This window comes from Abramis brama, assembly GCF_963993115.1.
Source record: "Abramis brama genome assembly, chromosome: 16".
Taxonomy (NCBI): Eukaryota; Metazoa; Chordata; class Actinopteri; order Cypriniformes; family Leuciscidae; genus Abramis; species Abramis brama.
Genome location: NC_139978.1, coordinates 9,432,908 through 9,460,259, shown reverse-complemented (window position 1 = coordinate 9,460,259; position 27,352 = coordinate 9,432,908). Strand labels below are relative to the sequence as shown.

Genomic DNA, 27,352 nt, shown 5'->3' with positions numbered 1-27,352 from the left:
AATAGGGATTTTTCATGCATGGCTCCACTATAGACAAGCTAAAATGGGTCTATGAGGCAGCTTGAAAACTGAAGTGAATCTACACCACCGTGAAAAATACACATCCAAAGCGAGAGGCTTTGCTACTCGAATCCTAATGAAGTGAACTTTTGTTAAGAGAGACAACAGCCTACAATCTCTGTCAATCAAAGTGTCATGCAAATCCCAAGGGAATTTTTTTTAGCCACACAGAAGGATACGACTATGGTCCTTTTCACCAGCTATAGTCTTGGTAACCATGGCCGTCGGCATGCCTAAGCTTTTATACAACATGTCAGTCATAAGTGATGATGAATAGGTCATCAAGGGTTAAAAAAGGGGGCTAATCCTTGAAGCATCTTGGTTTTTGACAATAACCATTTCAGTAAAAAACTAGCACCATGAAAGTGAGAATTTTTTAAATTGTGTTTAGGCCTGAGAGGTAATTGGACATCTAGTGTGGGGCAAGGCTTTATCCTGTGACATTTTTTCTCAGCGGGAGTCCTCTGTGCAAGGCTAAAGAGGCTAGGAAGGGTGAAGGCAAATAAAAGTGTGTCTTCTCAGAAAGGGCCAAAATTACAGCACCAGGAACAACATATTTTCTTTATTTAGATGTTAGCTTTAAAAACTATTGCTGAATCTGAATCTAGTTAGTATTAGATATCATATACAGTGGCCGTACCTGGACAATTATGTCATTATGATCACTAGAAATCAAAATATCACATTTATTTTTTAAGGAAGATAGCATAAACAAGCAAAATATTTAGCAAAAACAGGTTTGTTAGGATTGAAATTATGAGGGAATAGATTGACTGTTGTCAACTTTGTGGTAGTCAGACATTAATGGAACATGTTCATAGTTAATGTGATAAGCTACACCTGAGGTTACTCTTTTGGGACACCCACTAAGAACTGTATGGTAACTCAGCGAGTAGCCCTGTTGGTCCTCTTTTTCTGTCCCAGGAACAACTATAATTTCCAACAACTTTAATTGCATACATTGTGTGTTCAGACCTTTTATAAGTGCTAAGTTCCAATCCGAAACATGCATCTAGTACCAGTTATCTACACAACATGACTGAAGCCCGGTTTATTTAATTTAGCATAAGTGGTGGTCATATCATCATATAGGATACCATTCACCTATAAGTGTGATAACATTTGTGCAAGCTGCTCCTATTACTGTCAGCAATGGATGCAGGGAGGATGAGCTGAGGCAGGATCTAGTCGCAGCAGTTTTTTAATAACCAGAAAACACTGAAATACAAACGCACAGGAAAATCAAGAAAACAGTGAACGTAAAGCAAACCACATTACAACTAACAAGAACGGACAAATAACAACAGACACCGATGACTATATAAACACAGGATAACTAAGGAGGAAAAAAGGCACAGGTGGGGACTAATAAATCAACTGATAAATCACTATGACAACAAATGCAAACATACTTAGGGTACATTCACACTTTTTGGTCAGTTGTTGGGATTGACAACCACATTTACCTTCAGGTGTGATTCCCGAAATGTCCCGTTTCAACAACTTGCAGCTTAAAGTAACATCTCAAATACTGTCTTAATGAACATTCAACAGGAGTCAAGCCCGTATTCTCTTCTACATCGACCATGACCAAAGTAATGTCAAATATGGTGACATCCCTAAAAAGGTCCTAGCAGTTTTGATACGACAAGAGTCCAATCATGCTGCGAGGTCATCCATCAAAAATGTATGAACCGTCAGCAGCTTTTATATCCAGGTGGAGAGTGTCCAGGAGAACGAGAATTAGAGTTGGGCATAGAGCCATAGGCGGCCTTTGCAATACGCAAAGAAACAAAGAAACAGCTGGAAGCCCCCGCCCCGACCCCCGAGATGAAAAAATCGGACAAAAACATTGTATGCAATGCGACAGCAATTACTTTAATATCTGTTATATTTAACAATTTTATCTCATATTTCACTCAATATTGTATTTATAAACAGATATATGAATTCATCAATAACTGCTACAAGTGCTTCAGGGGAATCTTCCTTTCAAAGCTGCAAATAAAGTCACATTTGTTATTTATACACATAACAAATATATAGCAAGCTACAACGTTAGCTAGAAAGCCAAGAAAAACATAAGCATCACAGATAATGTTAACTTCTTAGGATATTTTGCACAAAACTTGGCAACCGTGAGCTAAGTAAATGGCACTGTGAAATACCCTCACGCAGTGGTGGACCCAGGAATTTTTCATTGGGGTGGCCGGGCAGGGGACAGCATTTACTCTGGGGTGGCACAGAAAACATCATTATGCAAGCAAAGAAGGCACTCAACCACCCTTAAAATATATTTTTTAAGCATTGTAGGTGTCCAAATCACAATGATAAATAATGTACAATAGCTAGCCTACAATAACATTTTAATGAAAGTTCACCAAATAACTGAGAAGTGTCATAATTTCCAAAAACCACCAAAGTAAACGAAAACCTACACTCTCAGAAAAAAAGGTACAAAAGCTGTCACTGGGGCTGTACCTTTTTAAAAGGTACATTTTTGTACCTAAAGGGTGCATATTGGTACCTTAATGGTACATATTAGTACCTAAAAGGAACAAAAGTGTACCTTTTGAAAAGGTACAGCCCCAGTGACAGCTTTCGTACCTTTTTTTCTGAGAGTGTACAGGCTTTGGAGGGGTGCTCTGAGGAGACAGTTGCATCGCCACAGAGCGTTCAACCCAAATCCCAGTGTACCCTTTGGCGGCGGTCCAATGGTCCAAAAAGTTAAGAGAAGGAACCATCGCCCTTCACAAACAAGGAACAGGATACAAAAAGATAGCGAAGGCGCTAAATGTTCCTAGAGACACAGTTGGAAGCATAGTTCACAAGTTCAAAGTTTAAGGAACAATGGTTACACTACCTGGACAGGGCTAAAAAAGAAGCTATCAATTGCTGCAACCAGATTTCTACGAAGGTTGGGCATCATTGGACCTTCCAACAGGATCCCATGCATACCGCAAATTCCACCAAGGCTTGGTTGCAGAAAAAGTCCTGGAAGATTCTACAGTGGCCATCACAAGGCGCGTTTCCATTACAGATTTGCGCAAAACTTTTTGCGATTTTTTCTAAATGCCGACAAAAAACTATTGCGAAATGACGGCGTTTCCATTAACCGATTGTTAAATGCGACTAAAACTTAATTTTTTCCTCTCGCGATAAGTTAAATCATTCCAAAAACCATGGCAACGGACGTTGGTAGGTTTATGTACTATAACCCAGCCACTGCACTAGCCATTATTATTAATCGAAGGAGATGTAAGCGTGCTTTCCAAGCATTAATGGTAAGGAACGACCCTTATACTTGTGAGTGGTACATATGAGGTGTTTTTGGGTGTTTCTCCCTCATATCTGCTTCGAGGTCTTGATTGTGGCATTTATTTGAGGTTTAGAATCCATTATTCCTGTCTTATATGAATTTAATAAAGAACTCTGTCTCGTATTCTGTCCAAACACACCACGTCATCTACGTCAGGTGACCTGTAAATGCGCAAAAACTGTTTCCATTGCAGTTTTGCGAACTATTTCTTTTTCGAATTGCCTAAAAACTTTTTTGCGATAAATGGGAGTTTTTGCGAAATTGACGTGTTTCCATTCAATTTGCGCAATTTCAATTTGCGCAATTTGAAGGGTAATGGAAACGCGGCTACAGTCACCTGACTTGAACTCCATAGAAAATCTCTAGTGGGATTTGAAGAAGGCGGTTGCAGCACGAAAACCAAAGAATATTACTGAACTGGAGGCCATTGCTCATGAGGAATGGGCTAAGATTCCTCAGAAACGCTGCCAGAAGCTGGTGTCTGGTTCTTCATCTCATTTGCAGCAGGCCATAACAGCAAAATGGTGTTCTACTAAGTACTAAAGATGCTTACCATGAAGGGGTTGAATGATTTTGAGACTGCAGTCATTAAAAGTGCATTTTCAGTTGAATTTGGGGAAACCACTTGAAACATTTGTTGTGTTGAGCTATTTCAATTACTTTTGTTTGATTTGTTCATTGCAGACAGCTGAAAGTCTGTAAATTTTGCCAATAAACCTGATTTGCAATGGGGGTTGAATAATTTCGATTACAACTGTACCATAATTTTACAATAACACTGACTTGTGCTGCAACTTAGAATTATCAATCACACTGTTACTGTCAATTGGCTTAAAGACAATTCATATTCAGTAAAACATATAGATTAATCTGTACTTGACACTATTGAATGAGGTCACTGAATAACAGAATTGAATCAAGCTGAATAATGTTACAATATTATCTTCTGTAGAGCCACTTTATAGTTGTAATCATAACTGAAATGACTGATTCATGAGAATATTTCTTTGAAGCAATCTGTATTGTATATAGCCTAAATATCCTTGAAACTTGAATTTGATGGAATGCTCTTACCTTTTAGCCTGATACATTTGTGACTTTTCACTATACAGTCCTGAGGTTAAAGCTGTTTAACAAATAGAATGATTTTAAGAAATACACTGTATGAAAAGTGATATATCTTCACTTTTTGGAAAGAGAAACTATAATGTTTGTTAACTTCAGATACCAGAATGCAGTAAACATAAGAAAGAAGGATATAACTGGTAAAAATTTATTTCCCTGTAACTGAGTGGCATTCTTTAAAAAAGTAATAAAAGGTATTAGTAGGACAATGACATTGAATAACACTTCACACTTAGACTGTACATTTTTAAATCATAAAACCTTTAAATCAAAAATACAGTAGACCAAAGGAGAAGTGACAATTTTTTAAATTTCAAAAGGTAAACTACTGTACATAAAGTGAAGATATGCAATTTTATATGTATTACTGTATTTTAGAGCTACACTTCATTAGTAACTAAAGAACATACTGTACATTGTAGTTTTACTAAATTAAAAACTAAAACAACAGAACATAGCAGTCATTAATGTTACTACATCTAAAACTATTTTTAAAATAGTTTCAAGGGACAATAAATTATTGTGACAAATACATTCCATGCTTGGTTACAAAATTTGTTCTCATACCATTAACTACAGACAAAATGCATTTGTATTTGGCTGCAGACTAATACACATTTTAAAGGGGTCATGAAATGGAGAATCAAAATGTTATTTATATTTACACATATAAGTGGTAAAATAAAAAAACTCAGAACTCAAAACTAACTTCCCAGTTCAAAATATGAGTTATTCTTTTCTACCCTTCTGAAACATTTGGATTTGAAATCGGGAGAATTGTGATGTCATGATTCTATTTGACACGTTCGTTTACATTGTCGTATGTAAACAAGGAGGTGTGTTCTAAACAACTCATTTCAGTCCATCAATCACGCAATACTGCTGTTGGATAAAGATGTCAAGTAAGACCGTCAAACTCAGACGTTGTACTGTTAGTGGATGTAAAGAAACTGCACCGCCAAATCTTTGCCTTCCTAAAGATCAGCTGAGCATTACAAATGCATGGCTGTAGCTTAGTTTTAATGACGTGCCTGAGCAACTGCTTCACATTTCACAAAGGAATGTTTTGTGAATTATTCTTATTCGGAGGCAACGCCAGCTAAAAGGCTTACAGTGTGTTAAATGTCAAACCAGCATTTAATGCTATTAAGACTCCAAGCATATCATTGTTTGAGTGTTGCTAAGAAAATCAGTATGTACCCGAATCAGAAATATTTGCATGGGTTGAATATATTTTATTATAGTGTATGTTACGATTGCTATTATTAAACATTATATATAGATATTTGGTTACATTTATGTTGCTTTTCCATTTGATTAACCTTAAATTCTTTAATTAATTTTGTGCAATGTGTTTTTGGAGGAATTCTTACTTTGTTTATACCTTGTTATAAATCTAGGGGTAAACACATAGGGGAGCAAATGTTATCTTATACATCTGTAAATGTTATACATCTTACATCAGACCAGAATATGACAAAGTGTTGCCACTAAGAATAAAATTTGCCATTAAATTAAATGCTTAACAGTTGGCAAATGAGTGAGATAGAATGTAAAGTCCCCCTGTAGTCAATAATTGTATCCCTTAAAACTCACCAAAATTACATATTTAAAAGTTTTTTCCTTAAAATAGCTTGAATGTAACTCTACATCCTTGCCTCATTTATTATACACGGTTCTATGAATATGCAAAAAATGAGCTCAGAGATCCACTTGTTGACGATCACACATTGTCGTGATTGGTTACAAGGTAGTTTGTGACGTCAGAAACACCAGCAATTTCAAACTGCGTTATTGAGACGATTGTCTTTTGTTCACTGCAGTTTTAAAGAGAAAATACTCAGCAATGGTGTTGACTTGTGAATTTGCACATGGTTTGTCTTAAATCATATTAAAAACACCATAGACAAATAAACAACATTAAAAACTTGATTTTCACCACTGGGGGACTTTAAACTTATAGATTATTTTGTAATACGACAAGTAATATTATAACTTTTAAAACTAGTGAAAATTAAGCAAGCAAAAGCAATTACCACAACAGTCATTGTGGTTGTGTTGTTTCAATTTCTTCTTTCTCAGGCTCAAACATTTCACAGCACTTGCCATCTCAAGTATCAAAACACATGAAATGCTGTAAAGGATGGCGTGGATACGGTGCAAAGAAGTTAGCCAATCACAGCAGTGTGCATTTACTTCTGTTTCTGCAAGAGGTAACGCCCTTTGAAAATTAGTGTTTTTCACAGAGAGTGAAAATGAGGATTGAAAATAATTTTTTGTCCTTTTTTGTGCAAAATAGTTAACAAACTTTATAAACTAACTTAGAGAAACATAATATAAACATCTGAAACTGCATTTTAAGACCCCTTTAATCCAGGGAATTATTGTGGTGAATCAGTAGTGCTTACATTTTTTATCTATTGCTTTTATCTACTGAGCAAGGTTGCATCTTAAAAACAAACAAACAAACAAACAAAAAAATAATATACAGTACCACAAATGCCACAGGCATAATCTAAATTTAGAATGTTTCTGTTTTGTAATCATTTCTATATGCAACCTTGTATATTTTTATACATCAGAAAAAAAAAAAAAAATCCTCTGGTTTTACACCTTTAGCTTTTTTTCAACAAATGCATGCACATTTACAAATAATTGGTTGCATCCAATTTAAAGTTTAAAGCTTAGCATCGCATCCCATTTAACGGCTCATTATACAGGGTTGGGAGTAGGTCAACAATGGACATTAAAAAAAAAGTGTGTGCTTTTAACTTTTTTCGTCAAGCTAACAAATGGAAGGTGTTACAGTAAGTGCACATAAGAAATGTTTGACTGCTCAACATATCCGCAGGAGTATCTTAACGATTGAGAGGTGGAGGGTGGCCACCTTGTGTCCATTTGCTTCCCACAAAACTCAACACACTCTCATCCTTTTACAGCTTAAGCATAAAGAAGACCTCGTTGTCTGGGCTCAAGGGGCTTTGTTGGGGCGGTCCTGGTGGAAGCTGGCTCAAAAGATCCAAGCTTGCACAAGGACTGTGGGGTATACTACAAGCTCCTTCAGGATTGCCACGCTCCTCGATGGGGCTCCCAGATGTCCTGGTCAGGCTTTGTAGCCGCTGCCTCTCTTGGGCCTGCCTGGCACGGTTAGCAATGTATCTCACCCGACTCTGGCTCCGTGAGGAACTCCTCCGCAAAGAGGGCATCTCCTCTTCTTCCTGTCCCACTTCGGAATCGATCCTGCACTGAGCAAAGTCTTTGCTTGTAAGGGGTTCCACATCAGTGAGCTGCTTGAGCTGCTCTGTTAGGTCATTCTGGGGTTTTCTTAGATTTCTGCCTTGTTGGCGGCTTGGCCTCACAATGAAACTGCGACTAATGCTGCGATACTTGCTCTCAAAATTACAGACAATATCATCTGAAGTGAGATCTCCAAGACTTTTGGATTTTGAGTTGCTGTCCATGTCTTTTGTTGAGGGGATGGTTGACCTCTTGGAGACAGCAGCAGCAGCAAGCGTGGATGACTGCTTTAAGCCCTCCATGTACAACCTGCTCCACGTGTGGCGCCTCTGCATGGGCCGGATAGGGTCTTTCTCGGCCACCAGAGGCCTAGGCTGTAACTCGTCCTCTGGCTCGCACATCTGACCGTCCCGCAGGTTGGGGTTGGACTTGCTCTTGCTGACGCGTGAGACGCTGCATGCCACAATGGTTGACCGAGGCTGGTTGGTCCTGTTGGGCAACAATACCTGGTTGTCCGAGTAGTCCCGGGCAGCACTAAGACAGGTAAGGCTTTTCCTGGAAAGGTTGGGCAAGGACAAATCAATCACAGTGTCATTGGATGAAATGCTGGAAGACGATGACACACTATCCCGATGGCTGCTGGGGTCGAGTTTGCTCCAGAGCCTGTCATTTATAGTGGCGTCAATAGAGACTTCGGGGACCACTGATGGGCCGTCTGCTTTTTTTACCGCCTTCATTTGTCCTTCACTTTTGGTTCTTCTGACAGGGGTCCTCAGTCCTGTTTGCAGGCTTCGTCCAATGTCTCTGTCAAACACCCCCTTCAACGCCTGAATCCTTTGAGAGCTCTGAATAACAGTTGTTGCCTTCACAGCATCTATCTCTAGAGTCTGTCCTCTTTTTATTTCAGCGATGTTGGGGTTAATGTCTGCTTTATGCACAACCTCACCATCTGTCTGGTCTGGTAGAGGGGGCGTATCGCATCCAATGTCAAGGTAATTTGTGGAAAGTGAAGAGTTGATGTGGCTATTCCAAGAATCCTTGCCTCTGATGTTGTATGGACCAATACACTCGGTTAGTGCAAACGATTTCAGAATGTCCTCATTATTTTTCATGGTGCTAAGATTTTCCCCATTGGAAGATGTTGTTATTGCTGAGGATGGTGAAGACAATGTAGTGGAGGGACAACGTGGTGAGGTATCCAGAGGACTTTGTGTTGAGGTCAAAGGAGTGTTCTCCTGAAATTGCTCAGAAATGGATTCCAGACATGAGGCGTTCAGAGATGGAGTTGGACTCTGCACTTCAGAATTTTCTGGAAGCACATAACAAGCAGAAAAATATTAGATATAAATAGGGACACTTAAAATACTGTTAGAGATGAGAAAAAACACACAATGAGACTGCATAAAATATATCATGAATGTCAAACAAGGCCAACAACATACAGTTTTGCTCATGAATGAAATAATGCAATTTTGTACTGCAAAACAAAAAAGGAAAAAAATCAAATAAAATAAAGTTGAAGTGTGTAATTTCTGTAACGTGTACATTTCTGCTTGCCATTGGTCAGAAAAACATAGACCAGCCCTCAAATTAACACCACTGGTTGAGTCAACGTTGCTGTGTAAGAGTAATGTTTTGATAGACCCACAGAGACATGGTTTTGCACTTTTGGGGGAAATCAACCTACAAATGGCTTAAAGTTGTCTCTGCATATTAAACTCAGGAGGTTTTTTTTTTTTGCATAAAAAAAAAATACACACTTCAGCTTTAAGCACAGTTCAACAAAACCAAATATTTAGACACAAACGTTTGTATTTAAATAAACAAAATATAATACAATGATTTAAAAGAAACTGACAAAACAATACAATACAAAACAATACATGAATAAATTAAAAAAGAATTACATTTTTCTTGTCATGCAAATCCCTCTCTCATTGATGATCAACGTTTTAAAAAAACAACAAAAACATTAACACTTTACAATAAGGTTCATTAGTTAACATTAGTTAATGTATTAACTAACATGAACTAACAATGATAAATACATTTAGTACAGTATTTATTAATCTTTGTTAATATTAGTTAATACAAATACAGCTGTTCATTGTTAGTTCACAGTGCATTAACTGATGTTAACAAATACAACCTTTTATTTTAATATTGTGTTAGTAAATGTTGAAATTAATATTAACTAAGATTTATAAATGCTGAAGAAGTATTGTTCATTCTTAGTTCATGTTAAATAAGGTAATTAACTAATGTTAACTAATAAACCTTATTGTAAAGTGTTACCAAAAAAACTTTAAGCCCAAATGCAAATATATCAATATATAAAGCCCAATCTATTTCATAAAATAATAGCAGACCTTTCCTCAACAAGTTTCTTGATTTGATCATCATGTCCATAAAGTAAACAATGTGAGTTATGTGCTTAAGTTTGCTGTATTATTTATGGTAATGATGATAAAACTTTATTTGTCCCCCAGAGGGAAATTTGTTTTGGCCATACATTTGAAGCTGCGTAACAAGATGACACATTAATAACAATCACATAGAGTAGTCATGTCATTTACACTAAAATTCAATGTATGATGAATATAACAGGCATCATGATGAAAAAATGTTAAATAATTTCAAACAAAAAGCTGAAAAATATTTTTACCTGGTAATTGGCCAGCCCCTCAGTTTTGCACTAAGGATAGAAAGCATGCAAGAAGGAAGGAACAAACAGGCATTTTAACAGGAGAAGTGCAGAATGAAACAGAAGGACTCAGTGTAGTAAAAAAGGAGATGGCACACCAGGAAAATACACTGACACAACATGAATGCTTTGTAAGATACTTATAGATAGATACACAATAAAGAATGAGGGCATGGGAAGGTTAATGTTTAGAGATCTAATTAGTTGTAATGACTAAGAGGGTTAGCACCAACATCACGAGGAGCTTAGAACCTACGATGTGTGTGATACCTTTAGGAATAAGAAAACACAGCTGCATCCTCTCATTCATAAATCATATGATAACCCCCTCCACCCCACTGTCCCAACTCACAGTATGGAAGAACATAGCTATAGTCAAAATTCCCCATACAGAAAACCCGTGATTTATAGACCTGCCCCAGTTGTAACGCCAAGCATCTGGTTTGTGTTTGCTTAAGAGCGTGGGACAGGAACACATCCTCACTACTTACATAAGAGTCTTGTGACTCTCACAGTCTTGTGACAGCACTACCATCAGTTACTTGGCAGCATTAATAGAGAAATAAATGTATGCAACGAAATATGTACAGTTTTACCAGAAGTGTTACCACATCGTTTGATCAGTTAATTTAAATTTTACACATACACAAATGGCATATCAGACATATATATGAATTATATCCACTATGTAAATTTTAGCTGTTATTATTTTTATTAAAGGGTAACTCTCGCCAAAATGCAACCTAGGGTCTTTTTGTTAATCTACCTGAGCCAAACTTTCGTTTTAAAAGCATAATTAGGATGGAAACGCCACTTTTAAGATTGACCGTATTTTCGTTTTCGGTCAAATTGCCTTTTGAATGGGATGTCTTGGGGCACTTCTATGATAGCATCAAAATCAAAATCGATATTTTTAAAACACTAAGAAGGCTCGACACAAAATGAAACTTTGCTCGAAGTATCACCAGGGGCTCTACACATGAACTCCAGCATTGAGAACATTGTTTGTGTACACAGAGTTTACTAAAAAGAAAGATTGTGTCCGCCGGCATTTCGACAGTCAAAAATAGTTGATCTACGAATGCAACGTAACAGGGAGGAGAGTAAAGATGGAAAGCTCCTAAAGCTTAGTTCCATATAAATTCACGGATAATTTGTTGTTTTGTCGTTAGTGAAAATCAATATTGACCTTGTATTTGAAAAAGGATGCTCATATAAGAAGCATTACTAAAATTCAGAGTCAGTTCATTCACATTCGGAGATCGACTATTTTTGACTGTCAAAATGCCGGCGGACACAGCTATAGTGAGTTGTTGTGAGTCTTGGTAAATCTGAGACATTGTTGAGTTCTCCTACAGTAATTGCTCTCTATTTAATCTCATTGAATTATAAGAAAAACACATTTTCTTTCTTAAAGGGATAGTTCACCTAAAAATGAAAATTATCCTATGATTTACTCACCCTCAAGTCATCCTAGGTATATATGACATTATTCTTTCAGACGAATACAATCGGAGTTCTATATAAAAAATGTCCTGGCTCTTCCAAGCTTTAAATTGGCAGTGAATTGCTGTTTCTGTTTTGAAGTCCATAAAAGTGCATCTATCCATCATAAAAGTGCTCCACACGGCTCCTCAGGGTTAATAAAGGCCTTCTGAAGTGAAGCGATGAGTTTGTGTAAGAAAAATATTCATATTTTACACGTTAATTTTAGCTTCCGGCCAAACATCCATACGCAGCCTAATGCGCAACTTACGCAACTTGTGACATCGGAAGTAGCGTGGAGCATCATGGCGTAGTGTAAAATCAGCAGCACATCGCATTATTTGCTTAAGTTGCGCTTAGACTTAAGTGAAATCCGTATGTTTGGCCGGAAGCTAGTTATTTTACTTTATAAAGGTTTAAATACGGAGTTTTTTTTTTTACACAAACTCATCGCTTCATTTATTAACCCCTCTGAGCCGTGTGGAGCACTTTTATGATGGATAGATGCACTTTTATGGACTTAAAAACAGAAACAGCAATTCACTGCCATTATAAAGCTTTATATTAATAATCCAGGACATTTTTTAATATAACTCGTATGTATTGTATCCGTCTGAAAGAAGAAAGTCATAAGCCGCTTTCCGACCAAGTAGTTACAGGAACTTAGTTCTAGGAACTGTCCACTTCTAAACAGTTCTAAGAACTACTCTCCCCCAAACTCGGTTTTGCTGTTTGCGTTCGCACTGGCCAAGTGGCCATAGGAACTGGTAGGAGGGGTAAGGGAGTGATGCAAGCACGGTGACTTTTATTTTGACGGCGCGACGGACCTTTATTTTGGTGGCGCTGAGAACGCCAGAGAAAACAATGCTCGCATTCTCTGTGCTTATTAGTTAGCGATCTGTCTAACAGTACTGTTTAACATGTTATTAGATAGAACTGTTATAGAAAGTAGACAGTATATGAAAAAAAGTTTATTAGCCTATGCCGTGTGGTTGATGTCCAGTGTTGTTAGCTGGGCAGATAAACATAATCATGTTTGGCTTGGTCCCCTCAAAGTTGCGTTGGATTTTCTCTTCAGCATAAAGGTTTAGAGACCCATCTATCACTGTTTTCCATGTTTGTATAGTTAGTTTATGTAGTAAATATATAGGCTATAATCTATGTGTTTACATTCTAGCTGTTTTAAAAATGGCAGGTGCTGGTGTTCCGCGTGCGTTCGGTCAATCAGCGTACACTAACGTCACGGGTAGTTCCTATAGTGCTGGTTTAGACCCTACTCTGAAGTAGGACCTAAATTAGTTCCTCCAAATGGAGTTCCTAGAACTAAAATCGTTCCTAGTTCCTGCGGTGAGAACACACCGACATCCGGGTACTTTAGCTAATAGTTCTAGGAACTGTGAAAAGGTTCCTCCGGTCGAAAAGCGGCTATATAAACCTAGGATGACTTGAGGGTGAGTAAATCATGGGCTAATTTTAATTTTTGGGTGAACTAACCCTTTAAGGAATGTTATGTTGTTATCAGGTCAAAAAGCTAATGAGGTTTTACGAAGGGAATTACTGACCAAATATCACAGTAATTAATGCCAATGTTGGCAAAACCTTGCTCCACAATTACTTCAAAATCACAAAGAGACAATGATGGATGTCCTAATTGTGTCAGCTAGGGAGTTTTGACCCCACTGTCTTGCCTGCAAATCTGGTTTTATGATATTTAAGGACACATAAACTAAAAGGAAATGGGGGGCAAATGCACAATAAAACAATATCCAACAGTAATTCTTAATATACTGTGATAGGTTCTCATTGATGACATTGCACAGTGGAGATGAGCCTTCAATGAGATCCACACCACCTGCAAGGTCTTTGGAGGGTATCTGTTGGGTTCCATCACAACCTACTGAAATCTATATTACTGAGGCACTGGGACATTCTAAAACTGAAGGTCCATCTAACTACGTACACCTTACCAGCGAAAAACAAGGGGGATTTACTGCGGATCTCCTCCATTTTCTGGGCAAACAGAGCATTCATCTCACGCTGCAGTGTCCCCGCGGCCCGTTTCCGGTTCTCCATTCCCCGTGGTGGAAAGATGGTGGGTAGATCAAGGCTGGTCAAACTGTCACAGCTGCTAGTGTCACTGTCAAACAATCTCTTTTTGTCATTCACCGATCTAGTCTCGCTGTAGTTGCTGCCATAGTTGGGTGGTGCAGGGCATTGCCGACAAAGGCTAGTTTTGCCGTCTGGAATTGGAGGAGGTGGGGTGCATGGGGATTGAAAGAGTCGACGTGGAACACTACATGAGCGAGCATTTCTGACAGTTAGGTCTTCAGTGGGGTGAAGGGGTTGTGCAGCCAATGTTTGCCGGAACTTTGCCCTTGATCTAGGTAAGGGTACAGGCTTCAGTAGAGCATGGGGGTCTGATTTGGGATTTGAGTCAGTTTGGGCCAAGGCTTGTGGTATGAGTATGGGCTCTGGCTGAACTTGTCTGGAAGCTGTTGGAGACCGAGATGCCCTTTCAGGTCTAATGGGAGTAGGAGTGCATTGGATGAAGGTGCTTGTATCCTTCCTCTCCAATTCAGGACTCTCCTTGGAACCAATTACACACTTTATGCAATTGGAAGTCATCCCAACCCGACCGTAGCTGTTGATAGCAACACGTGCAAACACACCCGGCTTCTCATCCAGTGGATCCTGGAGTCGCAACTTGTTGGCTCGCTTCAGAGGTTCGCTCACTGCACCCCTGTTTTTGTAAGGTGTTGCACGGGGCTCAGGATAAAAGAAAGTACTCTTACCTTTACTGTCGTCAGGGTGAAGCTGCCCGTTGGTGCCATGATCCCATGATTTGCCAGGCGCGCTATCTCCATTGTGGTGGACAAGTGGCCCCTCTTCCGATTCTCGCTCTTCACTGGCACCCTCCGAGCTGCAATCTTTTGTGTCAATGGAGATCTCAGGGAAGCCCCTCTTGACTTTGGGTTGGCCCTTGGTGGGGGCACTAGCTGTACGACGCAGGAGGTGAGCACCGAAGGTGGTCTTACGTTTGAGCAGAGCAGCAGCATGGCTGTCGAGAGACGCCTGCTTTGGGTTTCTGTGAAACAGTCCTTTTATACCACTGACTGCTCGAACCTGCAATGGGACATCAGAAAAATGGATAGGCAATATGAATCTAAGACATGACTTATGGAATCATCTAAACACTATAACAAATAACTAGGCTGTCACTGAATTGTTTACAATTTAAAACATATGGGGAGCTACTCTTTCAATCCCCTTCACAATTAATAATAAGTCTTCTTCAAACTTATTAACCAAACAAAATATGTGTACCAAACAACTTTTGACTTCTGCCCAGCTGGAAAAAATAGCTTAAACCAGTTTAAGGTTGTTTGCTGGTCCTTAAGTGGCCTCCCAGCCTAGCCAAGTTCCCAAGTGTCCTTCTAAAGCCATCAAACCAGACCAGTCTGACAAATAGAAATGAGGGCTGCATTCCCAAATGCATCAGAAGGCAATGACTTCTTTGATCTATTTTGTCTTATGATGCAGCCGAGATTGGTGACCAACTAATCATAATGGGTTGGTTTAAGATTTTTACAGCATCGAATAGAGACACAAAAACACAACAAACACTTTTTTTTTCTTACCTGCTACATGATCAACATCATTTGATGAGTTTTTTTAGTTTAAGAAACATGATAATTTACCAAGCTTTATCCACAAATTGTCAGTTAAATTCTGTTATAATATAATGCAACAACTTCCTGTATTAAATGTGTTACCTTTAGAAAGCAGTGACATTTTAAATAACAAATGTTATGACAGATGTAGCAGAATTTAGTATCATCAGACAAATGTGGGTGATCAACACAGACCTTTAAACATGAAGATGCAGACAATGTTGGAAAATTGTAGTGGTAATGTTAATAACTGAGAAATGTGAATAGATGTCAAGTGAAAGGTGATAGGACATTCATGTCCAATCATCTCTGATGAAAAAAATGACACTGGATTATCTGTTAAAACAATGTAGGTGATGCCTAGCTTTTTTTGGAATAGAAAAGCAAAGTTTTGAAATCTTTATTACATTATGTTAATAATTACAGAGATATTTAAGATTTTATAACAGCCATTTCTCTGCATAACACCCAGTGTCATTTCATGAACCGTGGCGTGTTCAAGTAGATCCATGTGAGAGTTCAGCCATCTGATCTCTTCACTAATGATGCATCAAATAACTTCATGCATTTGCTAGTAAATGTAGTGCATTTATGCTAATCCACACAGTTACGACAGCTAGCTATTGAGAACATTAGATATTTTTTGACTCAAAAAAAGGATGTAAAAAAAGTACCTGCTAAATTCCAGCTCTCATAGTAGACCTTCATAGTCATGGATAGGAATAGAGAGGATGTAACGCACTTCACAAACCAAGATCAACGCATTTCTCTCATGGACTCTACTGCTTGAGTGCTCTATTACTGCGAACAAGGCAGCCAAAGCCCTATCATTGCCCTTAAATGCCCTGAGTTAAGTGAAATAGGAGTGAACGCTGTCGCCTGCTATATGGACATTGGCACTGGATCTGCTTTAGGGGTCAATGAGAATGCAGCCAAGGAAGGAAGTCACAATTATGTCACAACTCATTTTGCATGAGTTGGCATGGTGAAAGCTAGCAAATGAATCAGGGCTTAACCGCTCACTGGGGGGAACGGGAGGGGTTTGCAAGGAGCATGCAGGGTGCTGATTGGGTCTCACTACACCTGAGTTTTGAACGAGGATCCTAATAATTTCCTGCCTCTATAGACAGCTAAGATGGGTGCACTGAAATCACAAACATAAGAGAAAGAGAAGTAAGAAAGAGAGAAAGAGAGAGAGGGGAAAAAACAGACAAACTACACAAAGAACATTTGTTGTTGACGCCGAATGTTAAGGGGACACATTATGGAAAAAAGCGTGGCATAAGTAAGCAGTGAGCATGTTTACAACATCATGTGTCAATTTGTATGAATAAGGTACAAACTTTCTCATTACTTTTTATAGCATTAGAGGTGCAAATATAGATATATTTGATAAATCTAACAAAATTAACCTATAGCATGAAAAATAGGTAGTAGATACAGGTCTGTATCACTCTCATTTAAATGGTTATTAACAATTATTATGGTAATTAACAATTAAAATAGCTGTCGTGTTGACTGCATTAATCAAGGCAACTATTGAACCCAGTTACCAAGCTGACTTGAAGAAAACAATATTTTTTATGGGAATTTAATGGAAACTCACACGCATATCAGAATGGGTACCAGGATTGCAGATTCAGACTGCTGGTATCACTGCTGATATCAGTCAGTAGGAGCTCATGATTCCTGTCTTGTATTCCCCTGATCTTGTATGGACTTTTATGTTATTTCCTGTTTTAACTGACTGTTTGCGCCATGTTTTGTAGTCCTTTGTAGTTTTTATTGTTGATTAGTCATTTGTTTGTTCCTAGGTGTGTCTTTTTGCCAATCACCCCTTGTGTATGTATACCATATATACCACTGGGGGTTCCTCATGTTCCTTGTCTTGTGTTGTCCTTCTGTGGATCTTACGTCTGTGCGTGCTTGTTGTCAGTTCTGTTTGCCTTTCTTGCCTGTGTCTGGATTTATCAGTTTTGCCTGAATTTACTTTTATTATGTTTGCTGCATTTGGATCCTACCCCTGTTCCTCTGCCACCGTTAAAAATTATCTGAGACGCTCAGCTTGATCATGTCCCTATGGGATCCTAGTTGGACTCTAGGATATTAAATCAACCTGGCATTGCTGCTGAGCGGGTCTGCTTTTACTGTGGGTAGTGTGACAGGTACATCATGAATATCGCATTCATCCTCCACGACAGCCACAGTAAAAGCAGACTCACTGAAAACATGGCGCAAAACAAGAAATAACATTAAAGTCCACACAAGACCAGGGGAAAACAAGACAGGAATCAGGACACTAGCTATAGATCTCTCTCTCTCTCTCTCTCTCTCTCTCTCTCTATATATATATATATAATATATACAGATAGCTCCTACTGACTGATATCATATAATTTATTTTTTATTTTTTATATAACTTTTGCCTATTTAATGTTTATGGTGTTTGTTTAATATTCATTGCTAGAAAGTTATAAAATCACATAAATTAGGATTTTCATCATCAATTTGGGTTACGGAGTGGCAAACCACATATAACATTTATTTTTAAATAAAACAGCTCATATAATATTTATTTTGACTTCATGAGGTTGATAATATATATTTTTGAAATCCTTTTACTGATTGTTAAAAATAAACAAAATGTATTTTTTTCTTTTTTTTAAAAAGAGTTTCAGGTCCTGTTTTGTACTATATAGATGTTATATGAGTCTATAAATATATATTAAAAAAATACTTTGATAAAATTAGTGTTTTAAATGAGTAGTTTAAACTTCGTAGGCAGGGAATCTTTCAAGTAATTTCTTTTTTGATGGAGTATAGTTGTCTACGATACCATTTAGCTATGTTAAGAACCTACTGTGACAATCTACAACAAATTATTAAAAAGGCATATTTACTGTAAATGTGCAATGCCTAATGACCAGAATAAATATTAGAAAGTTAGAGACTTTTTTTCCACTGTCTTTTAACACATGATCAGAACACAGTTTTTTTTAAATTGCAGATTCTGTTAACCACATGAGGTGCCCACCTTACTGGTGATGTCATTCACTGTAACATGAACAAAGATGGAAGCTTCCTCCATGCCTTCCAAATACACATGCCGGTAACCTGACAATCAAATATAGACACATAATCAGGCATAAGCAGTACACTTTAATTATTGATGGACTCAATACTTTACAAAAATACATGCCAAAGACATGTCAAATTAATTTGGTACCTGGAATCATGCTGTTAAAGGCGATGGTCCTCTGGCCAATAAAATCTTGGCCAATCGGGTCATGATCCCAAACCAGGAAGCGTATAAGAGCAATCTCTGGCATGTGAAGAGTGAAGACGAGTGTCTCCTCCCACATAGGATTAAATCCTGAAAGAGAAAGATAGAGGATGGGGTATTAGAATTAAATAGGCTTATTTTATGCAGAAATAATGGAAAGGATGAGAGGATTGGAGGTGTCAAAATGTTCACATTCACCTACCTTTTTCACTCAAACAAAATTACCTGCTTGACATTCCCAAACCAGACAAAATAGGCCACTTAACTGAAATTGCTTTCCTCAGAGTGGCTGAATAACTTAAACTTGCAAGAGTACCGTTACACTCAAATGTTATTGTCATGGACTTGTCCATTGTTTTTAACACAGTCAACAGATATAGGGCCCTTCTTAGAACAAAAAGCTCTAACATACAAGTTGACAAAGATCATTTTCAATATCCTGTACCCTATAGAGTCTGAGGTCCCACATGGCTCTATTCTTGGGCCAATGTTGTTCTCTTTTTTACCTGGTGTCATTATGAAAAACAACCCAGACAAGAGTGAGCAGTTCCTCAACAATCCCTTCCAAAATTATGGCCCTTCATGACACTTTGTGTTCTATAACATAAAGAAAACCAGTCCATTTCCAAACCTCAATTGCACACAGACACCCCGAGAAGGTTGTCTCTTTACAAGATAGCATCTACATACCCCTTAATAGTCTGCATTTGACAACACCCAAAATGCTGTCAAGTTCCAATTTCCAAATGATGCTATACACCACCACTAAATCAAACCTCCACTTTTCAAATAAACCTTAATGACACCTCAAATCTCAGTCACTTTATTTTTTTTATCTTTAATTATCTCAGTACCGCTTTATATGCACCTGTGAATCAGTGAATCAGAAAATAAATGCAAATGCAAATGTAAATCGAATTCATGAATTATTGAATTGTTTGGTTGCCGAGTGATGTAGTTTGAGGTGAGATCTAGTACAAGTATCATGCATAAATATACTGCACCTCTTCCAAACAAACACATATACAAATGAACACTCCAAGTAATGGCCTCACGGTTTAATGACACTTTACTGACCAATCCTCCAAAAATTAAAGGTTAAATGTGCACACTGTGTTGTTTGTGTGTATAATATAGAATCTGTCATGGGATATTGCTCTCTCACCGTTGTCATCAACCACTCTGGTTTGCTCTTTGCAGCAATCCACTGGTAGACCAATAATCTCCACTTCCACAAATGGGTCAATTATCTAAAGAAGAAGCATTTAAAAAAGATTTAAAACATCCCAAAATCAAACTATGCAACTATTGTTATTTGTTACAGTACCTGTTTAAACATCTCAAGATAAAATTCCTCAAAACTTCTAAGGGACACATATTTGCTTCATACCTGTGTCATTTGCAGGTAGTGATTTGCACATAAATACAGAGTTTAAGCATACTGTAGGCTATTACCTTGTCTTTATGGTGATTTTCTATGGTGTAATGATTGTATAATTTTTAGGTAATGATTACATACTGTGAGAAGGCCTGATTACATGCAGGCTAACAGACTGCATTTTCTTCCTTAATAAATGAAACTAGTTATCAGTGCACATTATTCATGAAAATGTTTTGGATATCATAGCTTATGTTTCGCAATCCATTCAAATCCTGATGGATAGAAGGCCCTGGCATTATTCCTCACTGAATATTCCATTTCACTCTTCACATTATGGAAGTTAAATGCATTGTAACAAATCATAAATATTTCTATGGTGTGTATGAATTGCAGGGGTAAATCAGAGGCATTTGAATCAGTAACGGTCCAATCTGTAATGCTCATAATGAGTGAACTTTAAGCAATCTGATGGCCAATTTACACTGCAACAGACACTACGTCAGGTTTTTTTCGGATCAGTGTGATACCTCTGTCGGTGTCTGTCGAAGCTTGTTATTGCAGATTGAACATGCTAAATCGGCCATTTGACGGGTCATGTAACGTCTGAGAAGTGACGTATTAGAATTTGTGGATTGTCCAAGTTGTCTGCGACTGTTGGTGCAGTGTGAATTGGCCTTTATATTTCACTTATTTTGTGTGCTTAAAATGTGTGCTAAACTTTAGATCTGAAGCTTATAGGTTGCATAATTCAGAATTCTTCTGGATAAGCAACATGTTGTGTTGCTTGCTTGCAATGTAGTTGAGTAGATGGGGTTGAGATTGTGGTTGAATTCACTATTGCTTTTGCAGGCCGATCTGAACAGCAGGCTCAGTGAAATCCCACGAAACAGCATAAACTTGCAGTGAGTGACAGCTTCAGTAATAATAATGGGATTGGAAATGTTCTACTATTGTCATGCTGCTTGCTTTCTGTAAACAACTTCAATAAGATTTTTGTTGTTCATGCTAAGAGGACCATTTGAAGTCGACTATTTAAGCACTGTCATGATTTACCTCTCCTCGGTCACCCAGCATGGAGTCTTTGGGTTTGGGTAATTGCTGGCCACTGATGACCTTAAGAACCAATTGTTTTTTCAACCGACCTGGTAAAGGATCCTCGGCCATTGGATTAAAAGAACCTGCAAGAACAAAGGATAACAGAATTCCATATGTAAAATTCCTTATCTCAGAACATCAACAACTTTCATTGTTCTGAGTTCATTGTTGTCCATTGTTGCCTGTATTGGACGTATGTTTCTTGTTCATTTTTTTAATAAATGGCATTGTTTGTTTCTATAACATTAAATGTAATTTGTTGATATTAACATTGTATTACAATGATTTTGTGATTAATATAATAGTAAAATCTGAATGGAATATACAGTCAAACCAAAATTCATTCAGACACCTTCAACATTTCTGACATAATCACAGTTTACTCGCTATAGTTTAGAAAATAGTAATAAAATATGACAAGAACTCTTGATATTTCACTGGTTTTGGCCATCCTTCTGTTAGACTGTCTCACAGATGAATTGGGTTGAATATCTGTCAGCTGTTAAATTTAAGTACACAATTAGAAAATACCAATTTAGGTCAACCAACTACCAAGCAATGCTTAATTTTGTTCAGTCTGTGCTGTAAAAAGGTCACATTAACAATTAAAGAAAAAACACTTAAGCAAAACATGGTCAGGTCAAAGTGTCTGAATAATTTTTGGTCACAAATTTTTATATTTTTTACTGGTAGTCCACCGTATGAAGAAAGTTTTGTATAATATGTCACTGTTTACTTTATTTTGCTATCCTCACTTACATAAATTAACTATAGTGTCCTGCACCCACTAGTAAAAAAAATAGAAAAAATTATATCTGATGTCAGAATAATTTTTGGTTTGACTGTATAATATATAATGGAATAAAAAAATTACAATGCAGCTACACTATAGTGAAATATAACAAAATCAGGAAGATATTATACACATATAGACATACACAATACAACTGACTAAAAACTATCAAAATAGGAATGCAGAAACTCACCTTCACACATGCAGGCAGGTTTCTGGATGTAACCACAGTTGCCATTGCAATAAAACTTGGCTCTGTTGAGTTGTAGCACTCTGCCCTCTGACTGGTAGTTCAAAGCAACTGAAAGAAAAAAAAATGTAAGTGACAATTATGATTATATTTCCTAGCATATCTGTGGTGTAGGGCCATTCCAGCAATTAAAATAAAAATAAAAAAGTACCTTTTTTATTATTAATAATTCCTGTAAATCTAGTTGTGTCTTCAAAGAATTGAACCATTTTCATATTAAATTGAAATGCTGCAATGGAGTAATGAGCAGCAGGTTCCCAGTATGTTTCAGGCATACGGTTTATTCTTGGTCTCTCCAATAAACATAAATATTTGTTTGTGGGTGGACTGGCGTACCCAGATGGCAGCCAGCATTCCAGAAGGGCTGTGGGTTGAAGTTGCTGGAGTCCACGCGATAAGGGGAGGGGTAGATGCGGGAGAGCTGGCGCTGGTTGAATCGGACGAACTGCACTGGCTTCTGCTGCATTAACTGATGGGCCTTGGTCTCGCTCATCGACGACACCTGCCAACTGCAGCTGCTCACTGCAGAGCAAACCACATGCATGAGGACACTGGACTACACCCATCTGAACAACTGGAGTAATATGGAGGATGAGTGGTACTTAACAATAATGAAGTAATCAAATATCAGTAAAATATAAAATCACAAATACAAAAAAAACCCAGACATATTTACAGACAAGTGTTTTTTCTGAATCCATTTTCCAAATGAGTTAAAAATTGCACAGCTGATCACATGAAAACAAATACACTAGAAGAAATGTTTTTTTTTTTTTTTTTTTATGTTTGAATTTTGAATGTTTTGATAAAAATAAAACAAAACATTGTTGGAGTACTTTTTACTATTTTAAAAATAGAAATAATACTACTAAAATACTATATGTCTTTCTACTTCAAAACTTCATGTTTAATTAAATGTATTATTATTATTTTTTTGTCTGTTTCTTTGTAATTATTTGTAAAATCTACTAGACATTTCTGAATGAAAATTGTTTCAAAGTAAATCCTACACCTTTTTTTTATTGTGTAATTACTTTGTGTAATGAACTTTAAACTGAATTGTAATATAACCTTAAAGGATAAGTTAACTTCAGAAGTAAACATTTTCTGATAATTTACTCATCCCCACGTCATCCAATGTTAATTTCTTTCTTTCTTCGGCCGAAAACAAATTAAGGTTTTTGAGGAAAACATTTCAGGATTTTTCTCCATATAGTGGAATTCAATGGGGTTCAACAGTTTGAAGGTCCAAATTGCATTTTCAATGCAGCTTCAAAGGCTCTACATGATCCCAGCCGAGGAATAAAGGTCTTATCTAGAGAAACAATCGGTCATAAAAAAATGAAAACAAAAAAACAAGTATACTTTTTAACCACAAATGCTCGTCTTGCACTAGCTCTGCGATGCGCCACATATTACGTAATCACGTTGAAAGATCACACATGTTCCGGTTAAAAAATGTAGTGTAGGGCGATAAACTCCATCTCATTTTCTCCTCTTCCTGGTATCAAAAATATTTGATACCAATCTTTCATTTGAAAGTCACGTGTCTAGTATCTGTTAAACCGCATTTTTCATCTTAAAAATTTATCTAAATGATGTCATATGCTCTCAATGAAAAATGCGGAACAATTAGTTCATGCGTTCATGACCTCAAGGCTAGATTATTGTAATGCTCTACTGGGTGGTTGCCCTGCACGCTTAATAAACAAACTACAGCTGGTACAAAACGCAGCAGCTCGAGTTCTTACCAGAACCGGGAAGTATGACCATATTAGCCCAGTTCTGTCAACACTGCATTGGCTCCCTATTAAACATCGTTTAAATTTTAAAATATTGCTGATTACTTACAAAGAACTAAATGGTTTAGCTTCCCATTACTTGAGCGAGCTCTTAACGCATTATAGTCCTTCACATCTATTGCGATCTCAAAATTCTGGCTAGTTGATAATACCTAGAATATCAAAATCGACAGCTGGCGGTGACAATCCTTTTCCTATTTAGCACCAAATCTTTGGAACAATCTTCATAACATTGTCCGGGAAGCAGACACACTCTGTCAGTTCAAATCTAGACTAAAAACACATCTCTTTGGCCTAGCATACACATAACACATTATAGACTTCTATAATTCAATGTTAGGCTGCATAGTTTAGGTCAGCCGGAACCGGGAACACTCCCCATAAATCCTGATGTACTCGTTACATCATAAGAAGGATGGCGTCTACGCTAATATTAGTCTCTCTGTTTATCCCGAGGTTTACCGCAGTCCGCTGGATCCAGGCCGTATCCAGATCTGATGAAGGCTCCCTGAAGTCCCAGCCTCATCAGCCCTGTGAAGGCCTCATCGACACGACAGCCATCGGCTCTGATCCTCAACAAACTCGTCTCCATACCGGTGTAATGACATTTTCTGAATGTTCTGATCCAATCTGTCTTCTGACCTGTAATGTTGCCTGGATCATAATCATACACTGTTCGCTCGTTGGCGAGAGGAGAACTGGCCCCTGACTGAGCCTGGGTTCTCCCAAGGTTTTTTCTCCATTCTGTCACCTGATGGGAGTTTTGGTTCCTTGCCACTGTTGCCTTGGCTTTTGGCTTGCTTAGTTGGGGACATTTAATATTCAACAATATTATTGATCTTCCTTACTTAAGGTGGACGATGACGCAATTTTCTTCTAGAAACAAACTTTGTTGTATTATTTTCATGTTATCACTGTGAAGCTGCTTTGATACAATCTGTATTGTAAAAAGCGGTATATAAATAAAGGTGACTTGACTGGACTCCAACTTCAAAATTGTCCGACATCGTTGTTTTACCTTTTATTCAATTATTTTTTGTTGTAAATGGTGTTTGACCATAAAAACTATCAATAAAACTATTTATGGTCAAACACCATAAAAAATGGTGTTTGACCATAAAAAAACACTACATGTCCTTCTACATGTACGTTCGCTTTGTAAACAAGAGGTCGGTGCATCCGCCTATGTCGTGTGATCTTTCAACGTGATTACGTAATGCGTGGCGGATCGCAGAGCTAGTGCAAGACAAGCATTTTTTGGGGGGGATGGAATGACCAATCGTTTCTCTAGATAAGACCCTTTTTCCTCAGCTGCGATCATGTAGAGCGCTTTGAAGCTGCATTGAAACTACAATCTGGACCTTCAAAGTGTTGATAACCGTTGAAGTCCACTATACATGTATGGTGAAAAACCCTGGGATGTTTTCCACAAAAACCTTAATTTTTTTTCGACTGAAGAAAGAAAGACATGAACATCTTGGATGACGTGGGGGTGAGTAAATTCTCAGGAAATTTTAATTCTTAAGTGAACTAATCATTTAATAAAATAAACATTTCTAATGGATTCCTCGATTGGTTAAGTGCTCAGTGGAGTTTCACTCTAGAGCCTAAATAAAGGATACAGTTTTCATCAACCTTGTAATACTGAATCTCACAGGAAGTGTTCTGTGTGCAAATGTTAAGAGATTTTCACATATATTTTCTGTTCTTCTCACCTTGTGCCTCAAAGTCTGGTATGCCAACAGATTTTGTGTATACCAGATCAGAAAGTGCTCTTGACAACTTCATGGTTTTTTTCTTTCTGTTGAAATAGATTACAGTTACAGTTACATGAAGGTTGAAGCATATCAACACAAAATATTTAAATATTTAACTGACTATATACTGTATAAATTCACACATGATGAACAGTTCTAATGGTACCTGCTGTGATGCGCTGGTGCTTTAGACGCCCCACTCGAGCTCTCCTGATCGGTGTCCGTATCCTCAAAACTGGAGGATTTTTTCAGTTTACTCGTCTTTTTCTACAGTGCACAGATGGAGTTGAGGTGATGCAGTGTTAATTAAGTCAATATTTAAGAGATAGCCGAACACTATTGGAAAATAAACCTCGAATGGGTGACCAGGACTCACAAAGCATTTATTACACAGCTGAATCAAGTATTTCAGTGAGCTGTATACACACATTTTATTATTTCTATTAATCATTAATTCAGTATGAATAATTGATCTATGCAGCTGAGGATGTATTTTTCAGTGTGTGCAGTGTGTTGTTATGGGAAGAAAGATTGTTTTGTTGAATGTGGGTGCATTTGCTAAGTAATCTGTAAGTACCTTGCGTTTGGAAAAGCTCCCCATGAAAGATTTAGACACACGTTTGTTGCCACCGACGTTGGCCTCATCTCCAGTGTCAGTACTGTCTTCTGCTTTCCCCTGAATTCAAAATATAGATGCATGGCAGTGAAAATCTGGACAGGGGTGTATACACTAAATATATCAAATATACACTAGACATTATCATGACAGTTAAACACTTACAGTGTGCCGTTACAGTAACAATAGATACACTTTCTGCCGTGGATGGACAACAGACTTATTCTTTGACACAATGATCACTAGGTGGCGGTAGCAACCTATTCAAACAGGATTGTTCTTGCTCTTTCCAAATGGTTGATTGTGCTGTAGACATACTCTAACACTAACAAAATACATTTATTTCAATGTCCTTACTATGCAAGACAAATAAGCTGCAAATAAGAAATGATCATCCACATTTACATAAACCTATTATTCAGTATTTAGCAAATTGGTCCATCTTGATGAATGACAGTGTGAACTAACTTAGCTACTTAGCTATAACATAGGTCATTTAGATTTAGAAGTCTTAAAAGGTACATTAAACAGACTGGGAGAGGGTGGACTTCAGGGGAAAATGCTACAAAAATATATCATATTGCCCCCTTTGCCTATTTCTCTGTGGGCCTTCAAGGACGACAGTGTAGCAGTCCTGTGTAGTTGTCTTATTTAAATATTAGGCCTCAAGTAAGTCCTTAAATAACCACATTATACACATCTGTACAAGGGCAGAACTAACCTAATTAAAGTACTTGCTGAACAGTTTAAATGAGTGAAAGGTAAGAGCACGGT

The 27,352-nt window shown here is 37.6% G+C and overlaps 2 protein-coding genes across 2 annotated transcripts in view; both read right to left on the bottom strand.

Moving 5' to 3' along the window:
- Positions 1-4,638: 4,638 nt before the first annotated feature.
- plch2a (phospholipase C, eta 2a) overlaps positions 4,639-27,352 on the bottom strand; it is a 144,358-nt gene continuing 121,644 nt past the window's right edge. The window contains exons 13-23 of the mRNA XM_084086344.1: positions 26,540-26,638; positions 26,129-26,229; positions 25,921-26,006; positions 22,740-22,925; positions 22,347-22,454; positions 21,319-21,443; positions 20,050-20,134; positions 18,828-18,974; positions 18,636-18,715; positions 14,723-15,053; positions 4,639-9,050 (exon numbers count right to left, since the gene is read on the bottom strand). Coding sequence (XP_083942470.1) covers positions 7,438-9,050; positions 14,723-15,053; positions 18,636-18,715; positions 18,828-18,974; positions 20,050-20,134; positions 21,319-21,443; positions 22,347-22,454; positions 22,740-22,925; positions 25,921-26,006; positions 26,129-26,229; positions 26,540-26,638 — 2,961 coding nt within the window. The 3' untranslated portion in view covers positions 4,639-7,437. The remainder of the gene's footprint in view (positions 9,051-14,722; positions 15,054-18,635; positions 18,716-18,827; positions 18,975-20,049; positions 20,135-21,318; positions 21,444-22,346; positions 22,455-22,739; positions 22,926-25,920; positions 26,007-26,128; positions 26,230-26,539; positions 26,639-27,352) is intronic.
- Positions 13,791-14,705, bottom strand: LOC311066406 (uncharacterized protein; the record flags this gene model as incomplete). The annotated part of the gene is made up of 1 exon (XM_084087594.1): positions 13,791-14,705. A coding segment is annotated over one exon (888 nt), but the record flags the coding sequence as incomplete, so codon positions are not given.